General features: G+C 32.9%; 1 protein-coding gene across 4 annotated transcripts; it reads right to left on the bottom strand.

Annotated features, from left to right (window-relative positions):
* Positions 1-518: 518 nt before the first annotated feature.
* On the bottom strand, positions 519-26761 carry LOC110610305 (probable ribose-5-phosphate isomerase 4, chloroplastic). Of its 4 annotated transcripts, none has more exons than XR_002487186.2 (10): positions 26505-26761; positions 24997-25124; positions 23494-23563; positions 19553-19657; positions 19108-19203; positions 18968-19024; positions 13634-13751; positions 13433-13499; positions 2359-2497; positions 519-815 (listed from the first exon to the last, which is right to left on the bottom strand). XR_002487186.2 is itself a non-coding variant. In XM_021750166.2 (9 exons), exons 1-9 carry the CDS (start codon positions 26649-26651, stop codon positions 734-736), a joined length of 870 nt encoding a protein of 289 aa, XP_021605858.1. In that variant the 5' UTR covers positions 26652-26761; the 3' UTR covers positions 519-733. The 4 variants fall into 4 exon arrangements, 1 of the variants encoding a protein (XP_021605858.1); XR_002487188.2 differs by having other exon boundaries at positions 13592-13751; XR_002487187.2 differs by lacking the exon at positions 2359-2497 and having other exon boundaries at positions 13592-13751.
* Positions 26762-27625: the final 864 nt, after the last annotated feature.

Below are 27625 nucleotides of genomic sequence, written 5' to 3' on the forward strand. Positions count from 1 at the left end.
GGAAATATGAGGGAGAAAAAAGATGAAAAATAGATAAAAAAAAAAGAGAATCAATAATGGGTAAAAGAAAATAGAGAAGATATGAAAGAGAAGAATGATGAGAAACTTCATATTGAGAGGGTTATTTTTGGAAAAAATTCTCTCCTTTCACCTTTGACTCTTTGACTAAACGGTTATTTTGGATGAAAGGATTACGAATTTGGACGGAAGAGAAAGTGAGGGACTTAAGTGTTGGGTCGCCAAAATAGAGGGATAGAAGTGTTAATTACGTTAAATCTCAGGGAATAAAAAGTAATTTTCCCTTATTGTTGCTTATAGTGATATTGAAATTAAGTATAGTAATAAACTGAATTAGAAAATAGTCACATATCAAAAGAAATATCAGAAACATTATTAAGGGAAAATAAACTAATTACAATAAGAAATGAGTCAGGTCCTTAAAATAGTACACACCTGGGCTTTTTATTGCTCCATCTTTTAATGGTAAACACCCCAAGTTAAGGTATGGGACTTATCAAAACATACCAATCTTGAATATTTTAAATTATAAAAGAAACTTGAAGATTAGTGCAATCAACTCAATAACATGCCAAAATTGTTAATATCAATCATTATTAAATAAAAAAAAAAAAAAAAAAAGAAAGAAAAGCACGCAGTTCACTTTCTTATAAATTATAACTCTTTGCTTCTCCCTTATAAATTGGTAATAATTTCTACAATACATAGTACTTACTCAGAGGATAACTCGCATTGCATCTGTTGGAGGATTGTCGATAATGCAAAGCTCATTATCAGAAGCAATCACCGCAATGGATCTGCAGCCATCCAGTAACAATATAAAAGAGAAATACATAAAGTATCAAACTATTTTTGGAGAAAGAATTTGCAAACGGAAACTGAATAGAAGTAATTAATACATGAGGAACTGAAGTGTTCATTCTCAAACAAGATGAAACGAAAAATAGAGAGAGAGACAGCTATATAGAAAATGTATAAATAGTATCAAACCATTTTTGGAAAAATTTGTACACTAAAAAACTGAATACAAGTAATACATGAGGAACCAGAGAGAGAGAGAGATGTATAAAACAAACACCACCAAGAGTGAGAGCACAGACAGCAAGTCTTGTATTTTGTTGCATTCCCAAGTATCATTAACCTCCAAGTTTCACATGATTTTATAACTTTAAGCTATGTCAAGGTTTAGGGTTGGAAATCTTTGACGTGATTAGTTTATACGATTCATCACGTAGTTTAGCAAGTTAGGCATAAACAGATTCACGTCACAAAATGGGACTCATGAAAATTTTAGGTACAAACAGGTTAACTTGCGCAACCCCAATTAATATGAATAACCTGTTTAAGATATTTTTATAGACGAATTATGAAATATATGAAATTATTTGAAACTCAGTGTGTTATTATATATAAATATGATTCCTTGTACATCTATATTTTCAAAAATCACTGATACGAGCATGAAGAGTAAAGTTCTTCAACAACAAAATGTGTAAGGAAGCTGTAACACTTTGCAAGAATACCCATCAAAAGGTTTCAAATGGGAAATCAAGGTGTTTTAAGAAAGATCCAGTCAGTCATGATGACTACTATCTTTGGAAAGCAAGAAAATATGCAAGGAAAGATGTTCAGAGTACAACTCCAACAAAAAGTATTGCAATCAAGAGGAACAATCCATAACACTGCTTTACATGCATTGTCTCGTATTATACACTAATGCCACATGAAACTCTCACATACAACATTGCTAAGAACATGGCTTAGATAAACCCTTGAGGTGGCTCTACCCCACCCTTACTCAATAACTGTGAATAGAAATGAAAATTATCAAGTCATGATGATTGCTTTTCAACAAATTGAGGTACACGCGAGCTCTAAAAATCTTCAAACATGTTAGTTGCGAAACTCGAAACCAACTTCTGAATAATCCAATATCAAATTATCATAGGTAAAAGAAAATATATTCGAGATGAAAACTATGTTTGGAAAGAATGAGAACATTCACGAAATATTGTTCACGATACTTCGCAAACAAGCAAGGGATAGGACGATCAAGTTTGGAATGCATGGCACCCACCAAAGTACTTGAAAATCAACTAAAAGAGTACAGAGAAAGCAAGAAGCTACAATACATGAATTCCAACTCATTCAGAGTGTGCACCACCTGTTTTGGCTATATAACCCATTTAAACCGAAATGCACTTAGACCCATTTAAGTGTAAGGAAGCTCAGAGATCACTGCAACCCAAAATTACGCAGCGGAAAAGTAAAAGATTTTTGTTTCCCCTTTCAGAATCCGAGTACTTCATTTAATTCGAAAGGAAGGATAAAGAGACAAACTTTTTAGACTTGACGAAAAGAAACTGTTACGGACTGATGGTGCTGCTTCTGAAACGAATACTCTCAATGGTATCCACTCGAACATTTCCATCTGGAGTGCTAACTCTCTCAATAGATGGATTAGCTATGTGCTCCCAATCTGCAATCCAGAAAAACAATCACGAAAAAAACTACCTCATGCAATTCAAAGAAGATGTTTTATGTTCACTCGCTTTCTCTCAGTCTTTTCGTTTTCTCACACATCTTTTTGTAAAAGAGTTGTGTTCATAACTACCGTCACAGTATCGCAGATACTAATATATCTATGCGATAAGTCCTTTTCAAAAGAAAACGAAAGGATCTTTTATCTGTAATAGTTACAAATAGGCTGCAGATCTTTTAAATATTATTATCTTATAATAATAACAAAAAAGTATGATTAATAATAATAATATCTTTATTATTATTAATTATACTAATGGGCTCTTAACCCATTAATATGACATAGTATATCAATGACATTCTTTTGTGTGTAACCCAATAGACTCATATTAATTGGCAATAGGCCCAGTCCAACAAGATTCATAAATCATAAGTGACCTCTAGCAAGACATTATGACTATCCAATTAATATGAGGATCGATAGTCCGATAAAGCCTAATAAACATAACATGTATTAATCCCTTTGTCACACGATATCTAGTTTGAACATAAGGCATGGTTAATATCAAAATTATAATGTTCAAACTTATGATTTCTCGATCTCTTAATAGACTGATAAAACCAAATGATTTCATTTGAGTACGGCCATGCATTTCTTAGTCTCACTTGTTGATATCCTCAAAAAGATGGACAAATTCTATCTTGATTATTTGATATCCTCTACATAATTTCTATTATGCTCAATCAAACTTTTATGATTATCCGATTAAAGACAAAGTTTGGTTAAGTCAAAACATAACAGTCCTTATGTTGGAAACTATGACAATTTCAAGTCAAAGGATTAAAACATAACTATCTTGAGATTCACTTATGACAAAAACTCATATAGTGATCGCAATGTGAGTCCATCCAATATTTTGTTCTCTAACAAGTATATATGATTATTAATTTATATCAACATACACATAATCATCTCATGATTATCAATCAATAATCATACTAGTAATATTTTATTATTATCATCATAATAATAAGTAACCAAGGATGTTAATCATTATTATATAACATGCAAATAAATAATAATGATAATAAAATTTTTTTTATTAATAAACAAAATGACATATAAAAAGGTCCAAGATAATGGTCTAGGGCAAATACACTAATATTAAGCCCAAATGCACTTAGACACATTTTGTTATTTTAAAATTTTAATATTTTACTAGACTTATTTTTAATTAATTAGGCTCAATTTAAATGGCTAAATTTGTGCAGTCCATAAGGAGAAAAGATTCTCCTAGTCCAACTAGGAAAAAAATCTTTATTGTAATCCTTGTTGAGAAAGGTTTGACTGTTTGACCAAGAATCCTTTCTACATTGGATTTAATCTTTTTTTCACTAGAATTAGGATTTTAAAATGCTATAAAAACACCTCTAAGTGGCAGCCACAAATTTAAAACTTATTTTGTAATCAATATTATTCTCCTTGGTTAATAAAATTCTAGAGAATTTTGTTTAACATTGTTTTGCATTAAGAATTGGTATCTTATCGAGGTTAGTAATTTTGAAATAATTCTATTCTTGTTTTATTGTTCGACTATCTATGTTCTTATTTATTCATTATTCAAGGGTATAATAGAACACTTAAGAATTAATTTTAATGTGTGACTTGATATTATTGTATGTTAGGATTTTAGATTGCATTGTTAATTTGGGATTCCGCATCAATTGGTATAAGAGCATAAGTCGTAGATAAATTTTAATTTATTTATCTTTATTATTATCTTGTTTAATTTCAATTTCATAATTATAGTTATCAGTAATTCGTTTCTTATTTCGGCAGCTTGTTTATTGTTTCGTCTTGCTATGTTTCCATCTCAATGCGTGTTATCACAAGTTTTAGTAAAAAAAAAAAAGAGAAAGATTCAAATCTGAAAAATTTCATAAAAAAGGAAGAAGGAAATTGTTCTTGAAATTTATGATTGAGATTGAAGGCAAGAAAAAGTATAACTTTGCAATCTGTTTGGCATAAGTCTTGGCCAAAATTGCTAGTTTTAGTTGTTCAAATTCTTACAAGTCTAAAGTTATTGTTGTTACATTTTTTTTTATTATTTAGGATATCATTACTTAATATCTACTGCTGCAATTTTATTAGTTTTGTTTTTGTAGGTTGCTTCCAAAGTGCAACGCTCATAAGTTAAACAATTGACAGGAAAAAGGCTTGAGTGTTGAGTTCATAAGAGGGTAAAAGCCAATATATAAATGAAAACGAGTGAAAACACCTTTCGAGAGAAACACGTGACAGAGCATGTGAGGATCAACTTTTGTTTTCTTTTGCTTGTGTGTTTGAATTTGTTTCAGGATGAAAAGCAAAGAAAGAAGACATGATTGTAGGAACCTCAACAAATCTTTTCAAAAATACTTGTGAAATTTTAACGATTTTATGAATATCTTGGAAAGAGCCATCCATAAAGAGAATGAAAGAACCACCAATAATAATGTAGATCAATTTGAAAATAGCAAAGAAGGTGCATCGGAATCCAAATATTGTCATATGGAAGAAAGCCAAGAAAGATGAAATAGAAAGCCCTTTAGTAGGTCAAATCTAAGTTAGACAATATTTGAGAATACTTGTCGTTCCAAACAGCTAAGCAACATCCTTCATCTTTCAACATTGCTCACTCCGATAATTCCTTTGCTTGTCTAAGTCTTCATCCATTGCTCCATGGATCCTAGACTTTGGTGCTTCTATCACATCTCTGATAATCACAATCTTTTTCTCTACTCTTGTTTCACCTTCCACACCATCTAAAGTCACATTAGCTACAAACTCAAGTTTCGACCGGCGAGTTGGCCTCACGCGCCGCCACAACAACCTATCGCAGCTACACGCGCCGACGCGTGAAGGCGCGTCCCTGCTCCGTCGCTGCTTCGGTCACCATCGTCGGAGTAGCCGCACTGTCCCCTTGTCAGATCTGAGATTTGTTTGACCATTCAAGTGTTGGGTGGAGATGTTTTGGTACTGTTCATATTCGGGTATTGTTCTGATTCTATGTTTATTTTTATTGCTTTGGGTTGGTTGTCCTTATGGCTAAAGTTAAAACCACCATAACTGATATGATTCCTGTGATGACTAAAATCACAGAACACAAATTAAATGGATCTAATTTTTTGGATCAGAGTAAGACTATTCGTATTTATTTGCGAAGTATTGAAATGGATGATCATCTTACCAAGGATCCTCCAACTGATGAAACTCATAGAAATTGGATGAGTGATGATGCTCAATTGTTTCTGCAGATCCGAAATTCTATTCATAGTGAGATGATTAGTCTTATTAATCACTGTGAATTTGTAAAAAGTTAATGGAGTATTTGGAATTTCTATATTATGGCAAAGGGAATATTTTCCGTATTTATGATGTGTGTAAGGTATTTTACCGAGCTGAGAAAAATGATAGAACTTTGACATCCTATTTTATGGATTTTAAAAGAGTTTACGAAGAACTTAATGTATTGATACCTTTTAGTACAGATGTAAAAGCTCAAACTCAATAAGATCAACGAGAGCAAATGGCTGTTATGAGCTTTCTTGCAGGTCTCCCTCTAGAATTTGAGATAGCTAAAACTCATATTCTTTCTGATTCTGAAATATCATCGTTATATGATGTGTTCACTAGGGTGTTGCGTACAGAGTCTCTAATTCCTTTACACCCCACTAGTGCCCTTGTTAGTCGCAATGACAGCGGCAGACTGAATAATAGAGGTGGGCAAAGAGGAGGTTTTAATGGTGGTAAAGGATCTCAGCATTCTAGGGAAATAAGTTCTACTTCTGACTCAAGAGGAATCATTTGTTATTACTGTCGCGAACCTGGACATACTAAGAAGACATGTTAAAAATTACAGAATAAGAATCAGCGCACACAAATGGCGCATATGGCAGTTGAGACCTCTTCAGATCAGGGAATTTTGATATCCGCAGATGAGTATGCACAATTCATCCAATACAATACATCTTTGAAATCCTCTAACTCCTCTATCACTGCAATTGACGAGTCAGGTAACTCTATTGCATGTTTTGTGTCTTCATCCTCCAAATGGGTTATTGATTCTGGTGCTACCGATCATATGTTAGGTAATTCTACCCTTTTGTCCAATCTTGAGTCTCATGCATCGTCTTCTTATATTACTCTTGTTGATGTGTCAACTTAACCCCTTCTCTTTCTATATCCTCTGTGTTATGTCTCCCTAAGTTCGCGTTTAATTTGCTTTCCGTTAGTAAACTCACTCGTGCATTGAATTATTGTGTCTCATTCTTTTCTGATCACTGTATTTTTCATGATTTTTCGACGAAACAGATTATTAGTAGAGGGCGTGAGTCAAAGGGTCTTTACGTCTTGGATCAGCAACTACCTAGATCTTTTGCATGTTCCACGTTGATGCGGAACCCAGGATCAACATGTGATCAAAAACCCCGTCATACAACTTAACAAAGAACAAGATAAAGATATCTTCCAGAAGGTTGCTCTACTACACCCCTAACCAACCAATATGATTAGAAACATAGATAATCAAGCGAAGGTTGCTCTACCACACCTCTAACCAACCAATGTGATTAGAAACATAGATAATCAAACGAAGGTTGCTCTACTACACCCCTAACCAACCAATGTGATTAGAAACATAGATAATCAAACGAAGGTTGCTCTACTACACCCCTAACCAACCAATGTGATAAAAAATATAGATAATCAAGCGATTTCAGCTTCGAGAACGCTACAAGAAATTCTTGATAAGTTAACTAAGCATGGAGGAGATCCATATTAGAACACCACAAGGTTAAACCTCGATAAGTTGCTAAATAATGGAGAAGAACCAAATATTGTTCATAAAATCATCTTTATTCATTGGCTTCTTATGGCTGCCACCTTAAGAGTGTTTTTATAGCCTTCAAACCCTAATTCTATTGTAGGAAGCTGTAATTACAATATAGGAAGGGTATTTAGTCAAATAGTCAAACCTGGATTACATTAAAAATCATTTTCCTAAATTATCTTGGAGAAATCTCCTTCCTAAATGGGCTTTATGCGTTTTATGCTGAAATCCAAACCCAATTCAATATTTCCATTCGTATATTGCCAAGTGATAATGCTAAAGAGTATCTCTCTAGGAAATTTCAATCTTATTTGTTACAAAAAGGGATTCTTCATCAGTCCTCTTGTATTGACACTCCTTCACAAAATGGAGTTGCCGAAAGAAAAAATCGACATCTTCTTGAAGTAGCCAGAGCCCTCTTATTCCAAATGAAAGTATCTAAATGTTTTTGGGCTGATGTTGTATCCACTACTTGTTTTTTTATCAATCGCATGCCTTCCTCCATCCTTCATGGTGATATCCCTTATAACATTTTGTTTCCCACTAAATCTTTGTTTCCTATTGAGCCACGTCTCTTTGGTTGTACTTGTTTTATTCGTGATTTTCGTCCACAGGTTACTAAATTGGATCCCAAATCACTCAAATGTGTCTTCCTTGGCTACTCTCAACGTCAGAAAGAGTATCGTTGTTTTTCTCTGATCTGAATCAGTATCTTGTGTCTGCGGATGTCACATTCTTTCAGTCCACTCCGTTTTTTTCGCCATCATCTGTTTATAACACTCAGGGGGAGGAAGATGACATCTTGTTATACATTGTTCGCTCTTTGTCTTCTCAGACTACTCCTATACCTTCCGCTCATGTGCTAGGTCGCCCTCCCATCTTTCATGTGTATTCTAGACGCTTAAAGGACTCTAACTCCGCTCTGCTACCCGCTTCTTCGTCGATAGATCCTGCTCCAACTGATCCTTCACTGTCTGATTTGGATTTGCCTATTGCTCTTCGCAAAGGTAAACGTACTTGCACTTATCCTATTTCATCTTGTGTCTCTTATGATCAATTATCCTCTTCTTCTCGTTATTTTGCCACTGCTTTGGATTCTATTTCAGTTCTCAAAATTCTTATTGAGGTTTTGTCCCATCCTGGTTGGCGTGCTGCAATGGAAGAGGAAATGATGGCTCTTGACTCTAATGGGACTTGGGAGTTGATGTCCTTGCCTCCAGGAAAGTAGGCTATTGGGTGCAAATGAGTGTTTGCAGTGAAAGTAAATCTTGATGGATCTGTTGCTCGCCTCAAGGCCCGTTTAGTGGCCAAAGGTTATGCACAAACTTATAGAGTTGACTATTTTGATACATTCTCTCCAGTTGCCAAACTCGCATCTGTCCGATTGTTTATTTCCTTGACAGCTACACATGATTGGCCTTTATATCAACTGGATATTAAAAATACTTTTCTTCATGGTGACCTTCAGGAGGAGGTTTATATTGAGTAACCACCTGGTTTTGTTGCTCAAGGGGAGTCAGGCAAGGTTTGTAGATTTTGAAAATCTCTTTATGGCTTGAAACAGAGTCCTCGGGCATGGTTCGACAGGTTTAGTGAGGTAGTCCAACAGTTTGAAATGAAGATGAGTAAGTGTGATCACTCAGTGTTTTATAGAAATTCTGATAGTGGAGTAATTCTGCTTGTAGTATATGTGGATGATATCGTTATCACAGGAAGTGACGTTGCTAGCATTACATCCCTAAAAGAATTTTTTAAAACACAATTTCATACAAAGGATTTGGGCTCCTTGAAATATTTCTTCGGAATCGAAGTTATGCGGTGTAAGAAAGGCATCTTCTTATCTCAAAGAAAAATATGTTCTTGATTTGTTGGCAGAAACAAGAAAACTAGGTGCTGAGCCTTGTAATGCCCCAATGACCCTAACCTTCAACTTACCACAGAAGACAGTGAGCCATTTGCAGATCCTGAAAGGTATATAAAATTAGTTGGTAAGCTGAATTATTTGACGGTGACTCATCCTGATATTGCATATTCAGTGAGTGGTAAGTCAGTTTATGTCCTCCTCCAGTGGGATGCTCTGGGACAGATTCTTTGTTACCTTAAAGTGGCCCAGGGCGAGGCCTATTCTATGGTAACCATGGGCACTCAAATATTGAATGTTTTTCTGATACTGATTGGGCAGGCTCGAAGGTTGATAGGAGGTCAACTACTGGATATTGTGTTTTTGTGGGAAGTAACATGGTCTCATGGAAAAGTAAGAAGCAAAATGTGGTCTTCCGTTCTAGTGCTAAATCTGAATATCGAGCCATGACACAAGCCGTTAGTGAAGTCTTGTGGGTACGTCAACTATTGGAAGAAGTTGGGTTCACAAATTCGGTGCCTGCTAAGTTGTGGTGTGATAATTAAGCAGCTATCCATATTGCCTCCAATCCAGTATTTCATGAGAGAACTAAACACATAGAGATTAATTGTCATTTTGTTCGTGAAAAGGTCTAACAAAAGATAATATCAACAGGACATATCCGAACTAGAAAACAACTAGGAGATATCTTCATTAAAACTCTAAATAGGACTCGAGTTGATTATATATGTAACAAGTTGGGCATGATTAACATCTATGCTCCAATTTGTGGGGGAGTATTATAGGTTATAAAAAATAAATATGTTAATATAGAAAGTAAATATTGATAGATGTGTCAGTTGTTTAATCTTAGGGATTGTATGATCATAGGTTTGATTTTCCTTCCTATTTAGATACAGTCTCTCATGTATAAATAGGTTGTAATCTTTGTAAAATACAACAAATATTATCTTTCTAAATTCCTGAATAGGGAGAGCCACTTAAAGATCTTACTAGATACAGAAGATTAGCTGGCAAGCTCAATTATCTCACTATCACGCGATTAGATATTTTTTTTGCTGTAAGTGTGGTTAATCAATTACTTCAAACTCCATTCAGTAGTTACTGGGATGCAGTCATTCGCATTCTTACATATATCAAAGGAGCTTTAGGACAGGGTCTACTCTATGAGGACAAGGATCACTCAAAAATTGTTGGCTATTCTAATACAGATTGGGCAGGTTCTCCTTTAGATAGACGATCTACTTCAGGATATTATATTATAATGGGAGGGAATTTTATATCCTGAAAAAGTAAAAAACAGGAAAGTGGTTGCAAGATCAAGTGCAGAAGCAGAATATCGAGCTATGGTTTTGGCAATATACGAACTCATTTGGTTGAAGCAACTCCTTCAGGAATTGAAATATAGCGATACTGGTCAAATAAAGCTGAAATGTGATAATCAAGTTGCCCTCCATATTGCATCAAATCCAGCTTTTCATCTAGTTTTTCATGAGAGAATGAAACTTCGAATATATTGGTAACAAGCTTGAAGCATATAACATATACGTTCCAGCTTGAGAAGGAATGTTGAGATACTTTCTGTAAATAGCCTAAATTTGTAGTGATTATGTACATAATTAGGGATATGATTATGTGATACGATTGAGATATAATTAGGCTATAATTAAGAAATTAATTTATTTTCTTATCTAGTATATATTCTTATAAGTAGTATATATATCCCAATTGGTTTAAGGAAAATCATCATGCATTTTTCTCTTAAAGCTTTTGCTTCTCTATTCTTTTTTTCCATCACCGTTTTTTACTATTATAAATAAAATATTATGAATGTTATAGTAAAATACAAAAATTTTATTCATATAATAATAATACTTTTTATATAATAAATTTATACAACATATCATTTTTTTTTAAAAAAATTATTATAGTACATTTATAAAATAGATTCTAGGTAAAATAAAGTGTATTAATAATTAATTTAATTAGTTATTTATAATCTAAAAGATATTATTAATGTTTTAGTATTTATTTATTTTACTTATAAATATTTTTTTAAAATAATAAAAGATTATTATTTGCAAAGTTTTACTCTTGATAAAAAAATGTTAATACTTGTTTATTTTAATATTTTTAATAGTATTAAAATTTAAATTATTATAAATAAAAATTAATGTATCAAAATTATTTAAAATTAATAAAATGATCATATTAGAAAATAACTTTTATACGAATTTAGTTTATCAAATATAAAGTTAATTACTAAAAATTATTAGCGACAAATATTTTGTTGGTAAAGATCATAACTTACACGCATTATAAACAAAATTTGTTTAGCAACAACACATCGTCTCTAACCTTTTTATTAGTGACAAATTCAAATAGCGTCACTAAACAGCCATTCTTTATGATTTTTTAAATATGAATTTCTTTTATTTTAGTTATTGTTTTAATTTTATTTTTGACTATAATAAAATTTTAATGTAGTAGAATTAAATAGTAATATAAGTTCTTAATAATTTTAGTTAAATATTAGTACAAATATTTAACAATTTTAGTTTAAATAAAACACAATATAATTATATGATTAAATTAAATAATTTCAAAATAAAAATAAATTTATAATGTTTATAAACAAGTTGAGGTATTTTTGGCAATGTAAATATTTTTCCTCCATTTCCACTTCTACATATTATAAAATTACAGAATATTTGAAACATTTGAGAATTTTGACATGACTAATTAAAAGGCTGAACAAGAGTTGGCCATTTTCATATGATATTTAGAAGTTGATATTACATTATTGTAACATGACATGAATTGCTAGCTGTAGTCAAGGTAGCTAGAAACCTACTTGCAATTAAAATTAGATGAATATATAATAAGCAATTTCGAACAAGATATGGAGTCAAAAGCACTGAATCAGAATAGAGCAAAAATTTGGTAATTGTTAAATTTGGGCCACGCCTAACTCACCTCAAAAGCTAGCTCAAGGGAGGAGTGCCTATGACCCATATAAGGGGCACATTACCCCTTTCCACAACCGATGTGGGATTCCACACACTCCCTCACGCCCAGAATTTTTACTGATGCGTGGCATATTTATAGGGCGCCCAACATCGGATGGGGAGGCTCTGATACCATGTTAAATTTGGGCCAAGCCTAACTCACCTCAAAAGCTAGCTCAAGGGGGAGGAGTGCCTATGACCCATATAAGGGGCACATTACCCCTTTCCATAACCGATGTGGGATTCAACAGTAATAATATACAAGATCAGAAAATTGGATAAGTGAGAAACTAGTAAATAGCTAAATAGGAAAAATAAAGGGAATAAATTAATAAAAAAGATTATAATTCTGTCATTTAAAGCGCTAATCTCAAAAGGTTTTCAGATAATTCAATATTAAAAAGTAATCCATGTCAGTAACTTGCACAGCTTATATGAAAAGTGTTTCATACCAAATTTAGTTGATTTCAGAATACGATTAAAATGAAAATAAATTAAAAAAGAAAAAAGAAACTGTGATTTTCACATACGAAAATTCATATAAATATCATATAAATGATGCATGGAATTTAATGCAATGCAATAAGATTAATTTCTAAACTCGAACACATTTCAAATCCAATTATATACTATTCAAACTCTATTGATAGAGTTAAATTGAATCGGATATCCAAAAATACCCAATCCATTGCCAAACTGAATTGCTACTATTCAAGCTAAAATGTGATTTGGTGCTTAAGATTAGTAAAAAAAGATAACCAGGTCAAGGCCATGAGGCTATTTGAAATTGGTGGATTACCAAGATTTGTATAGTGTGTTTGCTCAATTGTTTTTGGTTTAGGCACCTTTTCTCATGGAATATTAGTTGTTGAAATAGGTAGGGTAGCATCTCCAGATAAGCATCCAGTACCTATGCTTGTTCACTAGTTCTAAAGATAACATCATGTACCCAGACAAAGTTTAACATTGTTAATCCCAAAATTATCATGATATGACAACCTTTCAACAGGGATGATGGATTCAAAATTGACCCAAATCATTTATATGTTCACCATAGAAAAGTCTGTCCTTTATTTCATGCCTATCCTTTCTTCTATCTGAGAACATGGTCTATCCCACAAGTTATCTCAAGAAACAAAGCATCCATATATATGAAAATATTTAAGAATTTCAAAGGAAGTATTGAAACTCACGGGAATTTGTAAACGATTCCATGATCGACAACTCCATTGACTTTATCAAGGCTTTCAGCTACTTCAGCTGCAACCAATGAATTACAGACTTAAGAGTCATGGAAAATGTATCTTAAAGCACAAGGAAAGAGATTAAAAGGGGAAAATAAGCTATCTTACATGGAGATCAAAACAAGAAAACAGCATGATCTTTAGACATACCAAGACTTTGTATTGGAGAAGTAAAGATGACATCAAGAACATTGTGACCTTCTCTAGTGATGAGAGGGAAGTCACCCCCCAGTGGACCTGCTTGGCCTATAGATGATCTCCTCCATACCTTAAATTATCAAACAAAAGATAAAAGAAGCAAGTGCTCTTAGAATTCAATTGAGGGATCAAACAAAAGTTAAAACAACGATAAGCTCTGAATTTTACTTTAACCTCTATTAATTTTCTAGGAATTGCAAATAAGGCCACGGTTGAGTGCGCAAGCACATTTTAAAATGTTATAGTGTGAACAAAATATGTTCCTATTGACTTATTTGCTGATCCTAACTAATTCTAGAGATATAATTTGATTTAATTAGGATCCTTAATTATCTCTGTAATTATTATTTGATTATTTGCTTCCTATTTAGATATAATTCTTTATGTATAAATAGTCATATAAACCAATTGTAAAGATTAAGAGATGAACAAGCAAATCAAGATCATTTTGGCCACAGGAAAAAAAGTATCAGAATAATCAATGCCATATATTTGTGCATAGCCTTTAGCAACAAGATGAGCCTTTAATTCTTGCTACGGAACCATTTGGATTGACTTTGATGGCAAAACCTATTTATAGCCCACAGCCTTCTTGCCAAAGGGTAAATTAACTAGTTTCCAAGTATGATTTTCATCTAGAGTCTTGATCTCCTCAAACATTGCATCACGTCATCTAAGATGGGCCAGGGCCTCTTTAACTATCTTAGGTAAAGAAATGGAATCTAGAGATAATTAAGGAGGTAGAAAAAAGAGACAAGTGATCATAAAAAAGAAAATTAGCAACAGAATAGATAGACTTACACTCTCATTTACCTTTAAAAAGACTAATTGGGAGGTCAAGGTCACTTAGTGGTGGATCCGATGATGAAAAATATTATGGTGTAGGACATGTAATATCAGATACTAGTCTCCGAGAGTAAACTTGAACATCGGACGGATTAGCAGGAAGCTGAGTACTAGGAGGAATATTACCATCAGATTGTGCAGTAGAAGGCACGCTCAAAGAGTTCCCACTATCAGATATGATTCTATAGATAGTCACTCATCATCATCCTCTTGACCAGTAGAGATTTATGGAAGAGGATAAAAAGGAATTGCTCGGAAAAGACTACATCTATTGAGACCAGATATTTGTTGAGATCTAGAAAGTAATACTGATATCCTTTCTAAAGGCGAGAATATCCTAAAAAACACACTTCAAAACTTTAAGATCAAGTTTAGTCACATGGGGTCTAATATCCCGAACATAGCAAATGCTACCAAAAAGACGTGGTTCCAGAGAAAATAATAGCTTCTTAAGAAAAAGGACATCATAAGGAGTATTACAGTTGAGGACTGTGGAGGGTATGCGGTTAATGAGGAAGAATGCAGTAGAGACAACATTAGCTCAGAATTGCTTAGGAACTTGCATTTGAAACCATAGAGCTCGAGCAGTCTCAAGAAGATGTCGATTCTTTCTTTCAGCTACCCTATTTTGAACGGGTGTATCAACACATGATTGGTGAAGAATACCATGTTGAGTCATATAAGTCTGGAATGGTTCTGACATATATTTTTTAGCATTGTCGCGTTGCAAAATTTGCATAGCAACTTTAAATTGAGTCTTGATTTCAGCACAAAAGGCAGAGAAATGAGAAAACACTTCTGAGCGATGCTTCGTAAAATAAATCCAAGTCATTCTAGAAAAATCATCCATAAAAGTGACAAAATATCTAAATCGAGTCTTAGATCCAACCAGACATGGTCCCCAAACATCCGAATAAACTAATTAAAAAGGAGAATCGACTTGTTTATTGACTCTAGGACTTAAAGAGCTTCGATGATGTTTGGCAAAATAATATGACTTACACTCCACTAAAGATACCTCATGAAATTGAGGACATAGCTTCTTCAAAACTGGTAAAGAATGATGTCTCAATCGAAAATGTGCTTCGAACGGAGACATGACACTAGAGCAAGCAACAGACTGAGACACCCATTCATCTAAAATGTAGAGACCCCCAGAGACATATTATTTACGAATAATCTGCTTCGTCACAAAATTTTGAATGAGACAACGATCAGGAAAAAAGGAGAAACAATTTAGGTCTTCTATAAGTTTACTCGTAGAAATTAAATTAAAAACAAGATTATGTAAATTTACCACAGATAATAGGGTAATAGAAGAAGTAGGTTTAACAGTCCCAGACCTCTCAATATTATATGTTGATCCATCAGCTATGGCAACAGAAAATGGTGTTTTATGAGATCGAACGCCGGCAAAAAGATGAGGATTACCTGTTATGTGATTTGTGGCACCAGAATCAATTACCCATTTGTGTAAAGAGGATATAAGACAAGTTTTACCTGTCTCGGCAATAGTAGCTACAAGAGTGGACTTACTACTTGTATCCATGTTAAGATTCACAACAAGAAGAGTACCACACAAAAGATCAAATGTTCAGACCCAAACAAGACACAATAACTGCCTTCAAATAGGAACAAAAAGTACAGACCCAAACAATAGCCAGCACAATACCAAAAATAGAACAGAAAGATATTGTACTACTCGGAAGAAAGATCCTGTAATTGGCAAAGCCCGATGACGGAAAAGGTACCGGAGGATGGCCGAAAATGTCGAGGCAATGCCAGAGATGAAACGGGAGGTCCAACAAACGTCCCACGCGCCTCCACTTGCCAACGCGTGAAATCTGCAGCAGAAACAATGAACGGCGCATGAGACCCACTCGCTTGCCGCCCAGTCACCAGTCTTTGAGGATTGGCCGAAAATCATCTTGCGGTTCTTCCTAGGGTGGTGGTGAGACAAGATATTCACCGGAAGAGGTGATTCAAACAAAACAGCATCCTTCTCTAAGGAGACCTAGAAAAAAAAAAAACCTAGAACAAATCCGAAAAACCTAAAGCCAGAATAAGCCAAGAGGCTCTGTTACCATGTAACAAAACAAGGAACAATTGGACAATATTGTGTGTCTTCTCTATTGAAGTAAGTGTATTTATATACAGATTACAAGACCTTGTTAAGACAACTCCTAAAAATCCTCTATCAATCAATTAGTATCAATTAGTCTATGATTATATAATCTCTTTTAATTATGTACAGATTATCTCCACATTCTAACACTATGAAGTCGACTATTCTGACACTTTCTCCTGTGTGGCCAAAATGATCTCGATTCGTTTGTTCATTTTCTTAGCTGCTTCTCAGCATTAGCCTTTACACCAGCTCAATATCAAGAATACTTTTTTTCATGGTGACCTCCAAAAGGAGGTATATATGGAGCAACCATCTAGATTTATTGCTCAAATGGAGTATGGAAAAGTATGTCATTTGAAGACATCTTTATATGGTTTAAAGTAGAGTCCTCGTGCTTGGTTTGGCAAGTTCAATGAAATTGTTCAAGAATTTGAGTTGAAAAAGAGCAAATTTAACAACTTAGTCTTGTATAAATATTCAGATATTGGTATTATTCGCTTTGTTTTGTATGTTCATGGTATTGTCATTACAAGAAATAATTATGGAAGGATCTCTTCTCTCAAATCCTTCTTGCATGCAAGTTTTCATATCAAAGACTTGGACCAATTTAAATATTTCTTAGGAGTAAAAGTCTTGAGGAGTAAAAAGAGATTTTTTATTGTCTCAAAGGAAGTATGTCCTCGACTTACTTGCAGAAGCTGGAAAGTTGGAAATTGAACCCTATAGCACACCAATGATTCCTAATGTATGTTTCATGTAAGATGACGGAGACCCCTATGATTGATTACCTAGAGAGGTAGAGGAGGCTGGTTAGAAAGCTGAACTACCTTACTAGGAGGACTCGGCCAAATATTTCTTTTGTAATAAATGTTATAAGCTAGTTCATTTATACACCTATAGTGAAACATTGGACCGCTCTAGAACAAATTCTATGTTATCTAAAAGGGATTCCTAGACTCGGTATACTCTAGTTGAGTATTTTTCGGATGCTGATTGGACAGGATCCAAAAGTGATAGAAGATCCACTATAGACTACCATGTGTTTGTTGGAGGAAACCTAATGTCTTGGAAAAGTAAGAAGCAGCATGTGGTATCTAGATCCAGTACTGAGTCATAATATAGGACCATGACTCAAACCACTTGTGAGATTTTGTGGATAAATCATCTGCTGAAAGAAGTTGGTGTGGTTATTATGTCTCCCGCAAAACTTTAGCGTGATAATCAGACTGTTGTTCACATTGCCTCCAATCTAGTATACCATGTACGAACTAAACATATTGAAATTGATTGTCATTTTATGAGTGAGAAGATTCAAGAAAATTTAATTTGTAGCAGTTATATAAAGACAGGAGAACAACTGGATGATTTGTTCACCAAGATATTAAATAAGTCTAGAATAGAATATCTTTATAACAAGTTGGGCATGATAAACATATATGCCCCAGGTTGAAAAGGAGTGCTATAGTGTGAACATAATCTATACATAATTAGAATAGACTGCAAAATCATAGGGCTAATTGATGCTAATCGATAGACAAAGGATTTTTGGGAGAATGATTTGTAATTTTAACAAAACCTTGTAATCTGTATGTAGACACTCTTGATCAATAGAAAATACATCAATTAAGTCCTACAAATCTAGTTTTACACAGAACCACTTTACTCAAAGTCACAACTAAATAATATAACTGGAAATTGGAGGTGTTAATAAATTATGTATGTTTTTCTTCTATGGTATAGTAATAAAACATTGTTACTTAAATAAACACAGTTCTTCACAACAGCTCTATTAATATTCAGCTAATGTTTTTCCAGAAAGTTTATTTCTAGATGTGATATAAAAAAAAGGATATCTTCTGGTGCCTACATAAGCAAATATTCGTCATCCTTGTTTCCTTGTTAAATACTTTTAGCTTATCATTCGAGTAAAATTCCATGATTCCTTAATTAAGGCCTGCTTGAAAGGTCCCTTTGCCACAAGCATATATACCATTACAAACAAAATAAAAAGCATGTAATGTCAGACTGACGAATCTGACAATATCTTGAGTCTAAATTTGCAAAACGGCACTAGACTAACTACACTTGTGAGCTTGCTACCACAGCAGACAAGAAACATAAGATAGACCAAATATGAAACTCTTAGATCTGCTACAGTGGAATGTGAAGAAATTATTGGCTCATTGTTTATGGAGTTCAATATTGTGGGATTTCAACTATGACCACGCAACTTATATGTATATATATATATATATACTAACAAAAAGGTAATCAGTTAAATTCCACTGCCACACATGCCTTGACATTCATACCTCCGCATCACCTAAAAACATATCATCAATCTCTTCAGCAGTTTCCATCCAGTTCAGCTGAAATAAAAAATTTAGCTGATTAGGAAATTGATCTCTCATTCTGAAGCTAACGCTTTGCATTAAAATTTTCTGTTGCTTACAGATTGAACAACAACTGGAATGGAACCATCTAATGTGCCTTTGTACTGCTTTTCTGTTACCATGAATACATGTTTATCGGCTGCATTGAGAATTGACTGAAAGACAAAAAGTGAAAAGGGAAACTTATTGTTGACACTATCAGATGAGAAAACAACCTTGATGCATCAAATGAAAATTTTTTCACAAATGAAAACTTGACTATCAAATTGACAAAAACAATTCTCCAAAATGTCCATGAAATAGTTGAAGTTCTAAAATTCCACAATAACAGGACACACAACAGCACACTCGCCTTGTCTTGAATGATTGACTGCTCACCTTGCAAGTTTTGAAGCCCAATGAAAATACTCAACTATCAAATTTATACATATGATACTCAAAGATGACCAAAATCGTTTGGGTCCTGAAATTCCACAAAAACAGGATATACAACAACACCCTCACCTTCTCTTGAATGATTGACTCCTCACCTTGCATGTTTTGGCGACCAATGATGCCAATTAGTGTCTTTTGTTCTATAATATCAGCATCATCAAATGCAAAATCAATCTACATAAAAGCAATGTAAAGTTAAACAGCGGTAAGTTTCATGAGAAGTATAGTGTTACAACGGGAACATAATCTGTACATAATTGGAATAGACTGCAAAATCATAGGGCTAATTAATACTAATTGATAGATAAAAGATTTTTAGAAGAATAATTTGCTGCCTTAACAAAGCCCTGTAATCTATATATAAACACTCTTATTCAATAGAGAATATAACAACTATTTTCTTACAAATCTAGATTGTTACATGGTATCAGAGCCTGTAATTCTTTGAGATTGATTTTTTGATATTGTTCACCAATACTGTTCAAGATGTTACTGGATTGGGTCTCATTCAAATCTAATTTTCGGTGTTTTAGAAATTTAAAAAATGGTCATTGATATAAAATCTATGATTGCCAAAGGAGGATGGAAAAATAATAATTGTGGTTGAAATACTGCTGCTCAGTATCAGGACCTACTCAAAAGGACCACTTCAGTCACTACTATAGTTGAGACGAGTAAAACATGCTTTATTTCCTTCTCAAATAAATGGATCATTGATTCTAGTGATGGATCATATGACAAGTAACCCCATACATTCTCTAGTTTCCAATCACATAAGACACACCTTCTCCTGTAACCTTAACTAATGGGTCACAATATAATGTTGAGAGTTCTAGAACTGTTAAGCTCACTCCTTCCATCACTTTATCATCCGTGTTAAGTTTATCCAATCTTGCCTTACCAAAAATCTAAATAGTTATGACTCTTTCTTCCCTAATCACTGTTTTTTTCAAGACCTTACGACAAAGAAAAGTATTGGTAAAGGACATGTATCTGATGGTCTCTACATTTTGGATGTATGGGTGCCTCAGTCAATTGCTTGTTCTAGTGTAATCTCTCCATTTGAAGTACATAGTCAGTTAGGACATCCTTCTCTAACACTTTTGAAAATCAAAAAAGTTGTAACCAAGTTTCGTAATGTAACTTCATTGAAATGTGAGTCTTGTCGTTTTGCAAAATACCATCGTATCTCTCTTAGTTCTAGAATCAATAAACGGGCTAAATTTGCATTTGAACTAGTTCATTCAGACATTTGGAGACCCTATCCTGTTGGATTTAAAACTGGATTAAAGTATTTATTACTTTTGTGAATGATTTTTCTTGAATGACCTGGATTTACTTTAAGAAAAATCACTCTGAGGTGCTTTCTCACTTTTCTGCCTTTTGTGTTGAAACTAAGAATCAATTTAATGTTTCTGTGCATATATTGAGGAGTGATAATGCCAAAGAATACAGGTCAGGATCATTTTAAATTTTTATAACACATGGTATTTTTCACCAACCGTCATGTGTTGATACACCTGCTCAAAATGGAGTGGCTGAAAGGAAGAATAGGCATTTTCTTGAGACTACTCGAGCTCTGTTATTCCAAATGCAAGTTCCTAAGCGATTTGGGCTGACTCTGTCTCTACCGCATGTTTTCTCATTAATCATATGTCGTCTACAGTGCTTAATGGTAATACTCCATATAGTGGCTCATCTATAGGATCACATCAAATAATGAGATCTTCACTAGTGTGTCTTCTCCGGCGCAACTTGTTGAAGGTGTTCCTCCTAGTATTTAGTCGTCTGCCAAACCACCAATGGTTCAAGTTTATTCTAAAAGACAGAAACCCATTATACATGTCCTGTACCGGAATTTTCTTTGCCATTGGATCCACCACCAAGTGACCTTGATCTCCCCATTAATTTTTGTAAAAGTAATATTCTGCTGCTAACTTTCTTTGTTATGATCACTTGTCTCCCTCGCTCCTTAATTGCCTCTCTAGATTTTATTTCCTTACCTAAGACAGTTAAAGAGGCTCTATCTTATTCTGGATGGTGTAATACAATGCTTGAGGAGATTAAAGCTCTATATGATAATTATACTTGAGAACTAGTTAATTTACCCTAAAGCAAGAAGGCTATGGGATGTAAATGGATTTTTGCAATCAAAGTCAATCCAGATAGTTCTATGGTAAGGCTTAAGACTCGTCTTGTTGCTAAAGGATATGCACAAACCTATGAAGTAGATTATTATGACACTTTTTCTCTTGTGATCAAAATGACATCGGTTTACTTGTTCATTTCCTTAGCTGCTTCTTAACATTGGGACTTTACACCAGTTAGATGTCAAAAATACCTTTTTACATGGTGACCTCCAAGAAGAAATGTATATGGAGCAACCACCCGAGTTTGTTGCTCAAGGGGGGGTATGGAGAAGTCTGTCATTTGAAGAAATTTTTGTATGATTTGAAACAGAGCCCTCATGCTTGGTTTGGCAAGTTCAATGATGATGTTCAAAAATTTAAATTAAAAAAAAAAAAAAGCAAGTGTGACCATTCAGTCTTCTATAGACATTCAGATACTAGTATTATTCTCCTTATTGTGTATGTTGATGATATTGTTATTACAGGAAATGATTATGCAGGGATATGAAAAGACTTAGAATAGCTTAAGTATTTCTTGGGAGTAGAAGTTTTGAGAAGTAAAAATGGAATTTTGTTGTCTCAAATAAAGTATGTCTTTGACTTGCTGAAACTAGGAAGTTGGAAGCTAAACCCTATAGCACACTAATGATTCCTAATGTATATGTCTCACGAAGGATGATGGAGACATTATGATGATACAGAGAGATATAAGAAGTTGGTTGGAAAGCTGAACTACCTTTCGGTAATGACTTGAATAGATATTGCTTTTGCAATAAGTGTTGCAAGTCAATTCATGTCCACACCTATAGTAAAACATTGGGCCGCTCTAGAATAAATTTTATGTTATCTAAAAGGGACTCCTGAACTCAATATACTCTACAATGATCATAGACATACTACAGTTGAGTGCTTTTCAAATTCTGATTAAGCGAGATCGAAAAGTGATAGAAGATCCACTACAGGCTACTGTGTATTTATTGGAGGAAATCTAATGTCTTAGAAAAGTAAAAAGCAGAGTGTGGTATCCAAATCCAGTACCAAATCAAAACATGGGGTCATGGCTTAATCAATTTGTGAGATTCTAGGGATAAGTCATCTGCTGAAAGAAGTTGGTATGGATGTTGCGTCATGCACAAATCATTAGTGTGATAATCAGGATGCTCTTCACGTTACCTCCAATCCAGTATGCCATGAACGGACTAAGCATATTGAAATTGATTGTCATTTTATCTGGAAGAAAATTTAATTTCAACTAGTTATGTGAAGATAAGAGAGCAACTGATTGATTTATTCATCAAGTTATTAAATGAGCCTAGAATAGAATATCCTTATAACAAGTTGGGCATGATAAATATTTAGCTTCAGCTTGAAGGGGAATGTTAGAGTATGAATATAATCTATATATAATTAGAATAGATTGCAAAATCATAGGGCTAATTTGATACTAATTAATAGATAGAGAATTTTTAGGAGAATAATTTGCTACCTCAATAAATCCTTGTAATCTGTATATAAACACCCTTATTTCAATAGAGAATACAATAACTATTTTTCTACAAATCTAGTTTGTTACATATAGTCAAAATCATGCAAGAATTGGGAAGTTCGAATGACATATCTAGAGCTAGTACAACAAATTCCAGCACGAATTTGTATTTTATTCTCAATTCTCAAGAGATTTTGTCTTTTCATAGTAATTTGTAACCAGGGATAACCAAAATTCCAAAATATTCCCATCCAATCTAGCTTTTGCTTCAGCATATTTATTTGCAATGCATCGACATTTTACTGCATGGTCATTCACATAAAAATGCAAGCATCTAGAACTTGAAATGTTCAAAACCAAGAAAAATTTAACAGATGATTAGAATTTAAGCACACTTGAGAACCATCTTCATATTTCTCTAATGGAATGCCTGCCTTAGCTGCTTCATTTGCACTTGCTACCGACCTACATAAAAGTGAAAGAAAGCTATACATTTAAAAGTACAAAGGAAGGGAGCAGTGAAAAGCTTAAATGGTAGTCAAATACAAAAAGGGCAACAGAAGTACAAGTGCCATCTGGAATATCTAATGATTAATATATATATTGGGACATTCAGAATTTCAGCACCGATGAAACTTATTTAGTTAGGGATAGTAACAAGAACAGTTATTCCATATATTTTGGTATCGAAAATAAAAAAACTACCACATCTGTGTACAAGTGATTTTCGTAGGAAGAAGGAAAAACAAAATGGGATAACCGGATGAGTAAAAAAGAACTGAACTCTGCTACTTATTCTTCATTTATTAAAACTTAAAAGGTCAGATAAATTCAACAAGTGGCAAACATCTTATTTGAAATGCAAACTTTTGGGAAAATGTCAAAAGCTTACCATGTGTCTGTTTCGCATTATTATTAAATTTTGTTGCTGCTGGTTTGAAAAGCACTGATCAATATTGTTGTTTAAAAACCAAGTTAGTTGTTTGGTAATAAAATAGAAAACTGAGGTTAAGTAAAAAAAGCTATTTGTTATGTATTTGGCTAAAATCACCAATTAAAATGTTGCTATGAGCAACAAGGATAAAAAAGACAATAATTACAAACATATTACTTTAATTTATTAACAATTCAATTTATTTTATTCCCATTAAATTTTTATAATTATATTCAATTTATATAACAAAAAATATTTACTTTTAAATATTTTAAATTGATGAAATATTAATAAACATCAATAAAATTTTTCACCAATATATATTGAATAATTATCAAGCTAATTTCTCGTTTTTTAAATTAACTCTTTATTTAATTACTAAAAACATACTTTATTAATGAGGAAATAGAAAAGAAAAAATGGCTTATATATTGATTTAAATGACTTGTGAAATAGCTGAGAGTAATTTTGTTTATGTATTAAAATAAAATCTGCTGTTGTGTCATCATTGAAAACGTTGTTTTTGGAAAAGCATGGAAAATGCTGTTTACCTAAACCTGGGTTGGAAATATCCAAAATGAGTCTGCAAATTTAATCAAACAGCTTGCTGATAAACTTTTTGATAATGAGTTATGTTACACCATACACCAGGTTAGCTTTTTTTGTAATGAGTTATGTTACACCTTGTCACATATATATAATTTTCTTATGGCCATTATTGTGGAAATATAATTATGATATCAGTCAAAATAGTACTTGCAGAGAATAGAGAAAAATCATAATTACTATAACGAAGAAAATAAAACTACAGACCCTTGAGGGGAAAAATGCTAAACCATACAGTAATAACTTTACCTTTTAGTAAACTTTTTGTAATGCTGCAGAGAAAGTCATGGGCACATGGGATATTAGAACACAAAGAAAGAACTTTCATTATTGATGGCATGGGAGAATCCAAACTCACATGGGTATGCCTACTATATCTTTTAAAGCACCAGCATGAAGTAGATGGCCCAAATACTGTATAGCCATACCAGAAGCACGTCCAGACCCTAATCCAATAACCATGCCACTTTTTATGTACGTATCAACCTACAAAATTGGGTAAATTCCGGTAATTAACCAGCACCAACAATTATATGAACATGGAGTTAAAATTAATAGCATGAGAAAGGTGGATGACAAATAAAATCAGTTACTTTGGCAAATCTCCTAATGCTACAAAGCTTAAGTCTATTATTTCCCACCAATATCTCTTCCCCGCCTCCCCCCCCCCTTTACCTTCTATTTAATTTTCCCTTTTTCTCTTCCATCCTCATCCTATGGATCATAATTGTAGATTTCCTCTGAACTAAGAACACAATATCATTAGAAAACCACAAATTATCAAATCCAATATATACTGAATGGCTGTAGAAAGCCTGTTTTTGAAGTGAATCATCTGTTATCTAACAATGTGATTAAATATTTATTTCAAAACAAAAAACTGAAACATTTTAGATAAGATGAGTGGGTATTTTAGAAACATGTAAACAACCCTAGAATAATAAAATATCCAAAAAGGAAAATTTATATACAGATTCAGAAGTAGGGGCAAACAACTGGAATCAACTAAAATTTGACAGAAAATTCATCAATAAGTTAACATTCTTATGAAAATTATTGAAAAAAGTAAAAGCAATAATAAAAGTTCATAAAAAAATGAACAATTAGTACAGTTTCTCCCAATTTTGCAGCAAATGCAGAGGAAAAGAAAATGAGTGAATGAACAAAAGAAGGGGGAAAATCTGTTTTGCTTGAAAATGACTAAGAAAAGCCACTTGGAACAGTAATCAGGCCAGTCAGGAGTTAAAATCCTTGCTTGAAGCTCCCGCTCCCTGAAACCAAAAATAAAAAGGGAAGTTCCCCGCTACCTCTTTGACCCTAAAGAGGATTTTTTCCTCCCCATCTTTCTAATAACCATTGCTTAATCTGCTATCATGCTAAATAACATCATTTAATTGTCATTCTATGATAAATGGACATCATGAAACAAGATGAAACTAATGATAATAAAATTATAATGGATTTCTTTGTCCCTGAAGTCAAAACCACTAATTCAAATGTTCCTGAACTTTTTGCGGAAATAATAATATACACGAGTGTGTGGAAAATTAACATTTACGAGAAAATAAAGAACATCATGTTCATCCAATGGTCATCATATTACTCTCCATCACATTGTTAATTTCACTTCTTCCCATTGCAACCATCTAAACTACCTCTATTTGTCTCGGTACCTCACACCTCTTAGATTTCAATTCGTAATTTAAACCTGTATTTATTCCAGCCAAACCCATACTGAAAACAAGATATAAAAAAAAAAATCAGAGGACCAGATAATCATATCAAAGAATGGAAACCCACTAGTGGGTGTTAAATAAGAAGCCACATTGAGGAAAAGAAGCAAAGAACTGGAGAATAATAACATACAGTATGCTTGGCTGCATGGAGGAGAGTGGTTGCCCTAGCGATGGGGAAACAAATTGCTGTACTGCGTCTTCTTGGACATGAAGTTGAATTGCCACTGAAAGAAGTGGGAGAAATAGAGTATACAAGTGATGAAATTAGTGAAGACATTCTTATCTCTTTCTCTTGGTTCTTCTACTCAGTATCTCTCATAACGTTAACACAACAGATTTCTGTCCACTCAACTCACGAAAAAGGAAAAATTATATTATACACTTAGCTATTTCAGACTAACTTTCATCCACATCTATTCAATTTTGAGCAAGTTTTCAAGTTGGTGACTCAATTTTAATTTATATTTTAAATTTCTTTCAGGTTAAATTTAATTATCATTAAAATGCTTGTAGCTGTCATTAATGAATTTTGATAAAAATGAAATTTTAAAAATTAAAAAAAATAATTTTTTATATGATACCATAAGATTTCACTAACTCCGAATTACTATTTTCAATGTTTGAAATTTATAAAATAAAAAATAAATATATTTTTATATTTCAAATGTAAAATTTAATAAAAAAATAAATTAAATTAAATTAAATTCTTATAAAATTTTTAATTTTAAATGAGAGAATATGAATTTCATTTTATTATTTTTATTTTAATTATTAAATATATACTTTAATTCTTTAACATTGAAATGTTTTAATAATTAATTTATTTTAATTTTTTGTTTTGGCATCAGTCTCTATATCATAAATTAAATATTAAAATAAATAAATAAATATCAAATACTAACCTATAATTGATAAATTTTTTAAAATATTTTTTTATAAATATTATTCATTTTAATTTTTAATTATATTTTTAAATATTATTATTGATTTTATTAATTATTATAAGCCAATATAAAAAAAATAATTTAAAACTTCTATTTAATTAAATATTATTTAATATTAATTTTGAAAGATTAAAATAGATTTAGACAATTTTAAAATATCCTCTTTTTTACTTATTTATTTAATTATATTATTTTGGGTAATTTACGATTTAGTCCCTGGGTATTGCCATTATTAACAAGTCAGTCCCTGTATTTTCAGAAACCTATTAAAACGTCCTTATATAATTAAAACGTTAACAAATCAGTC

Source organism: Manihot esculenta, chromosome 3 (genome assembly GCF_001659605.2).
Source record: "Manihot esculenta cultivar AM560-2 chromosome 3, M.esculenta_v8, whole genome shotgun sequence".
Classification (NCBI taxonomy): Eukaryota; Viridiplantae; Streptophyta; class Magnoliopsida; order Malpighiales; family Euphorbiaceae; genus Manihot; species Manihot esculenta.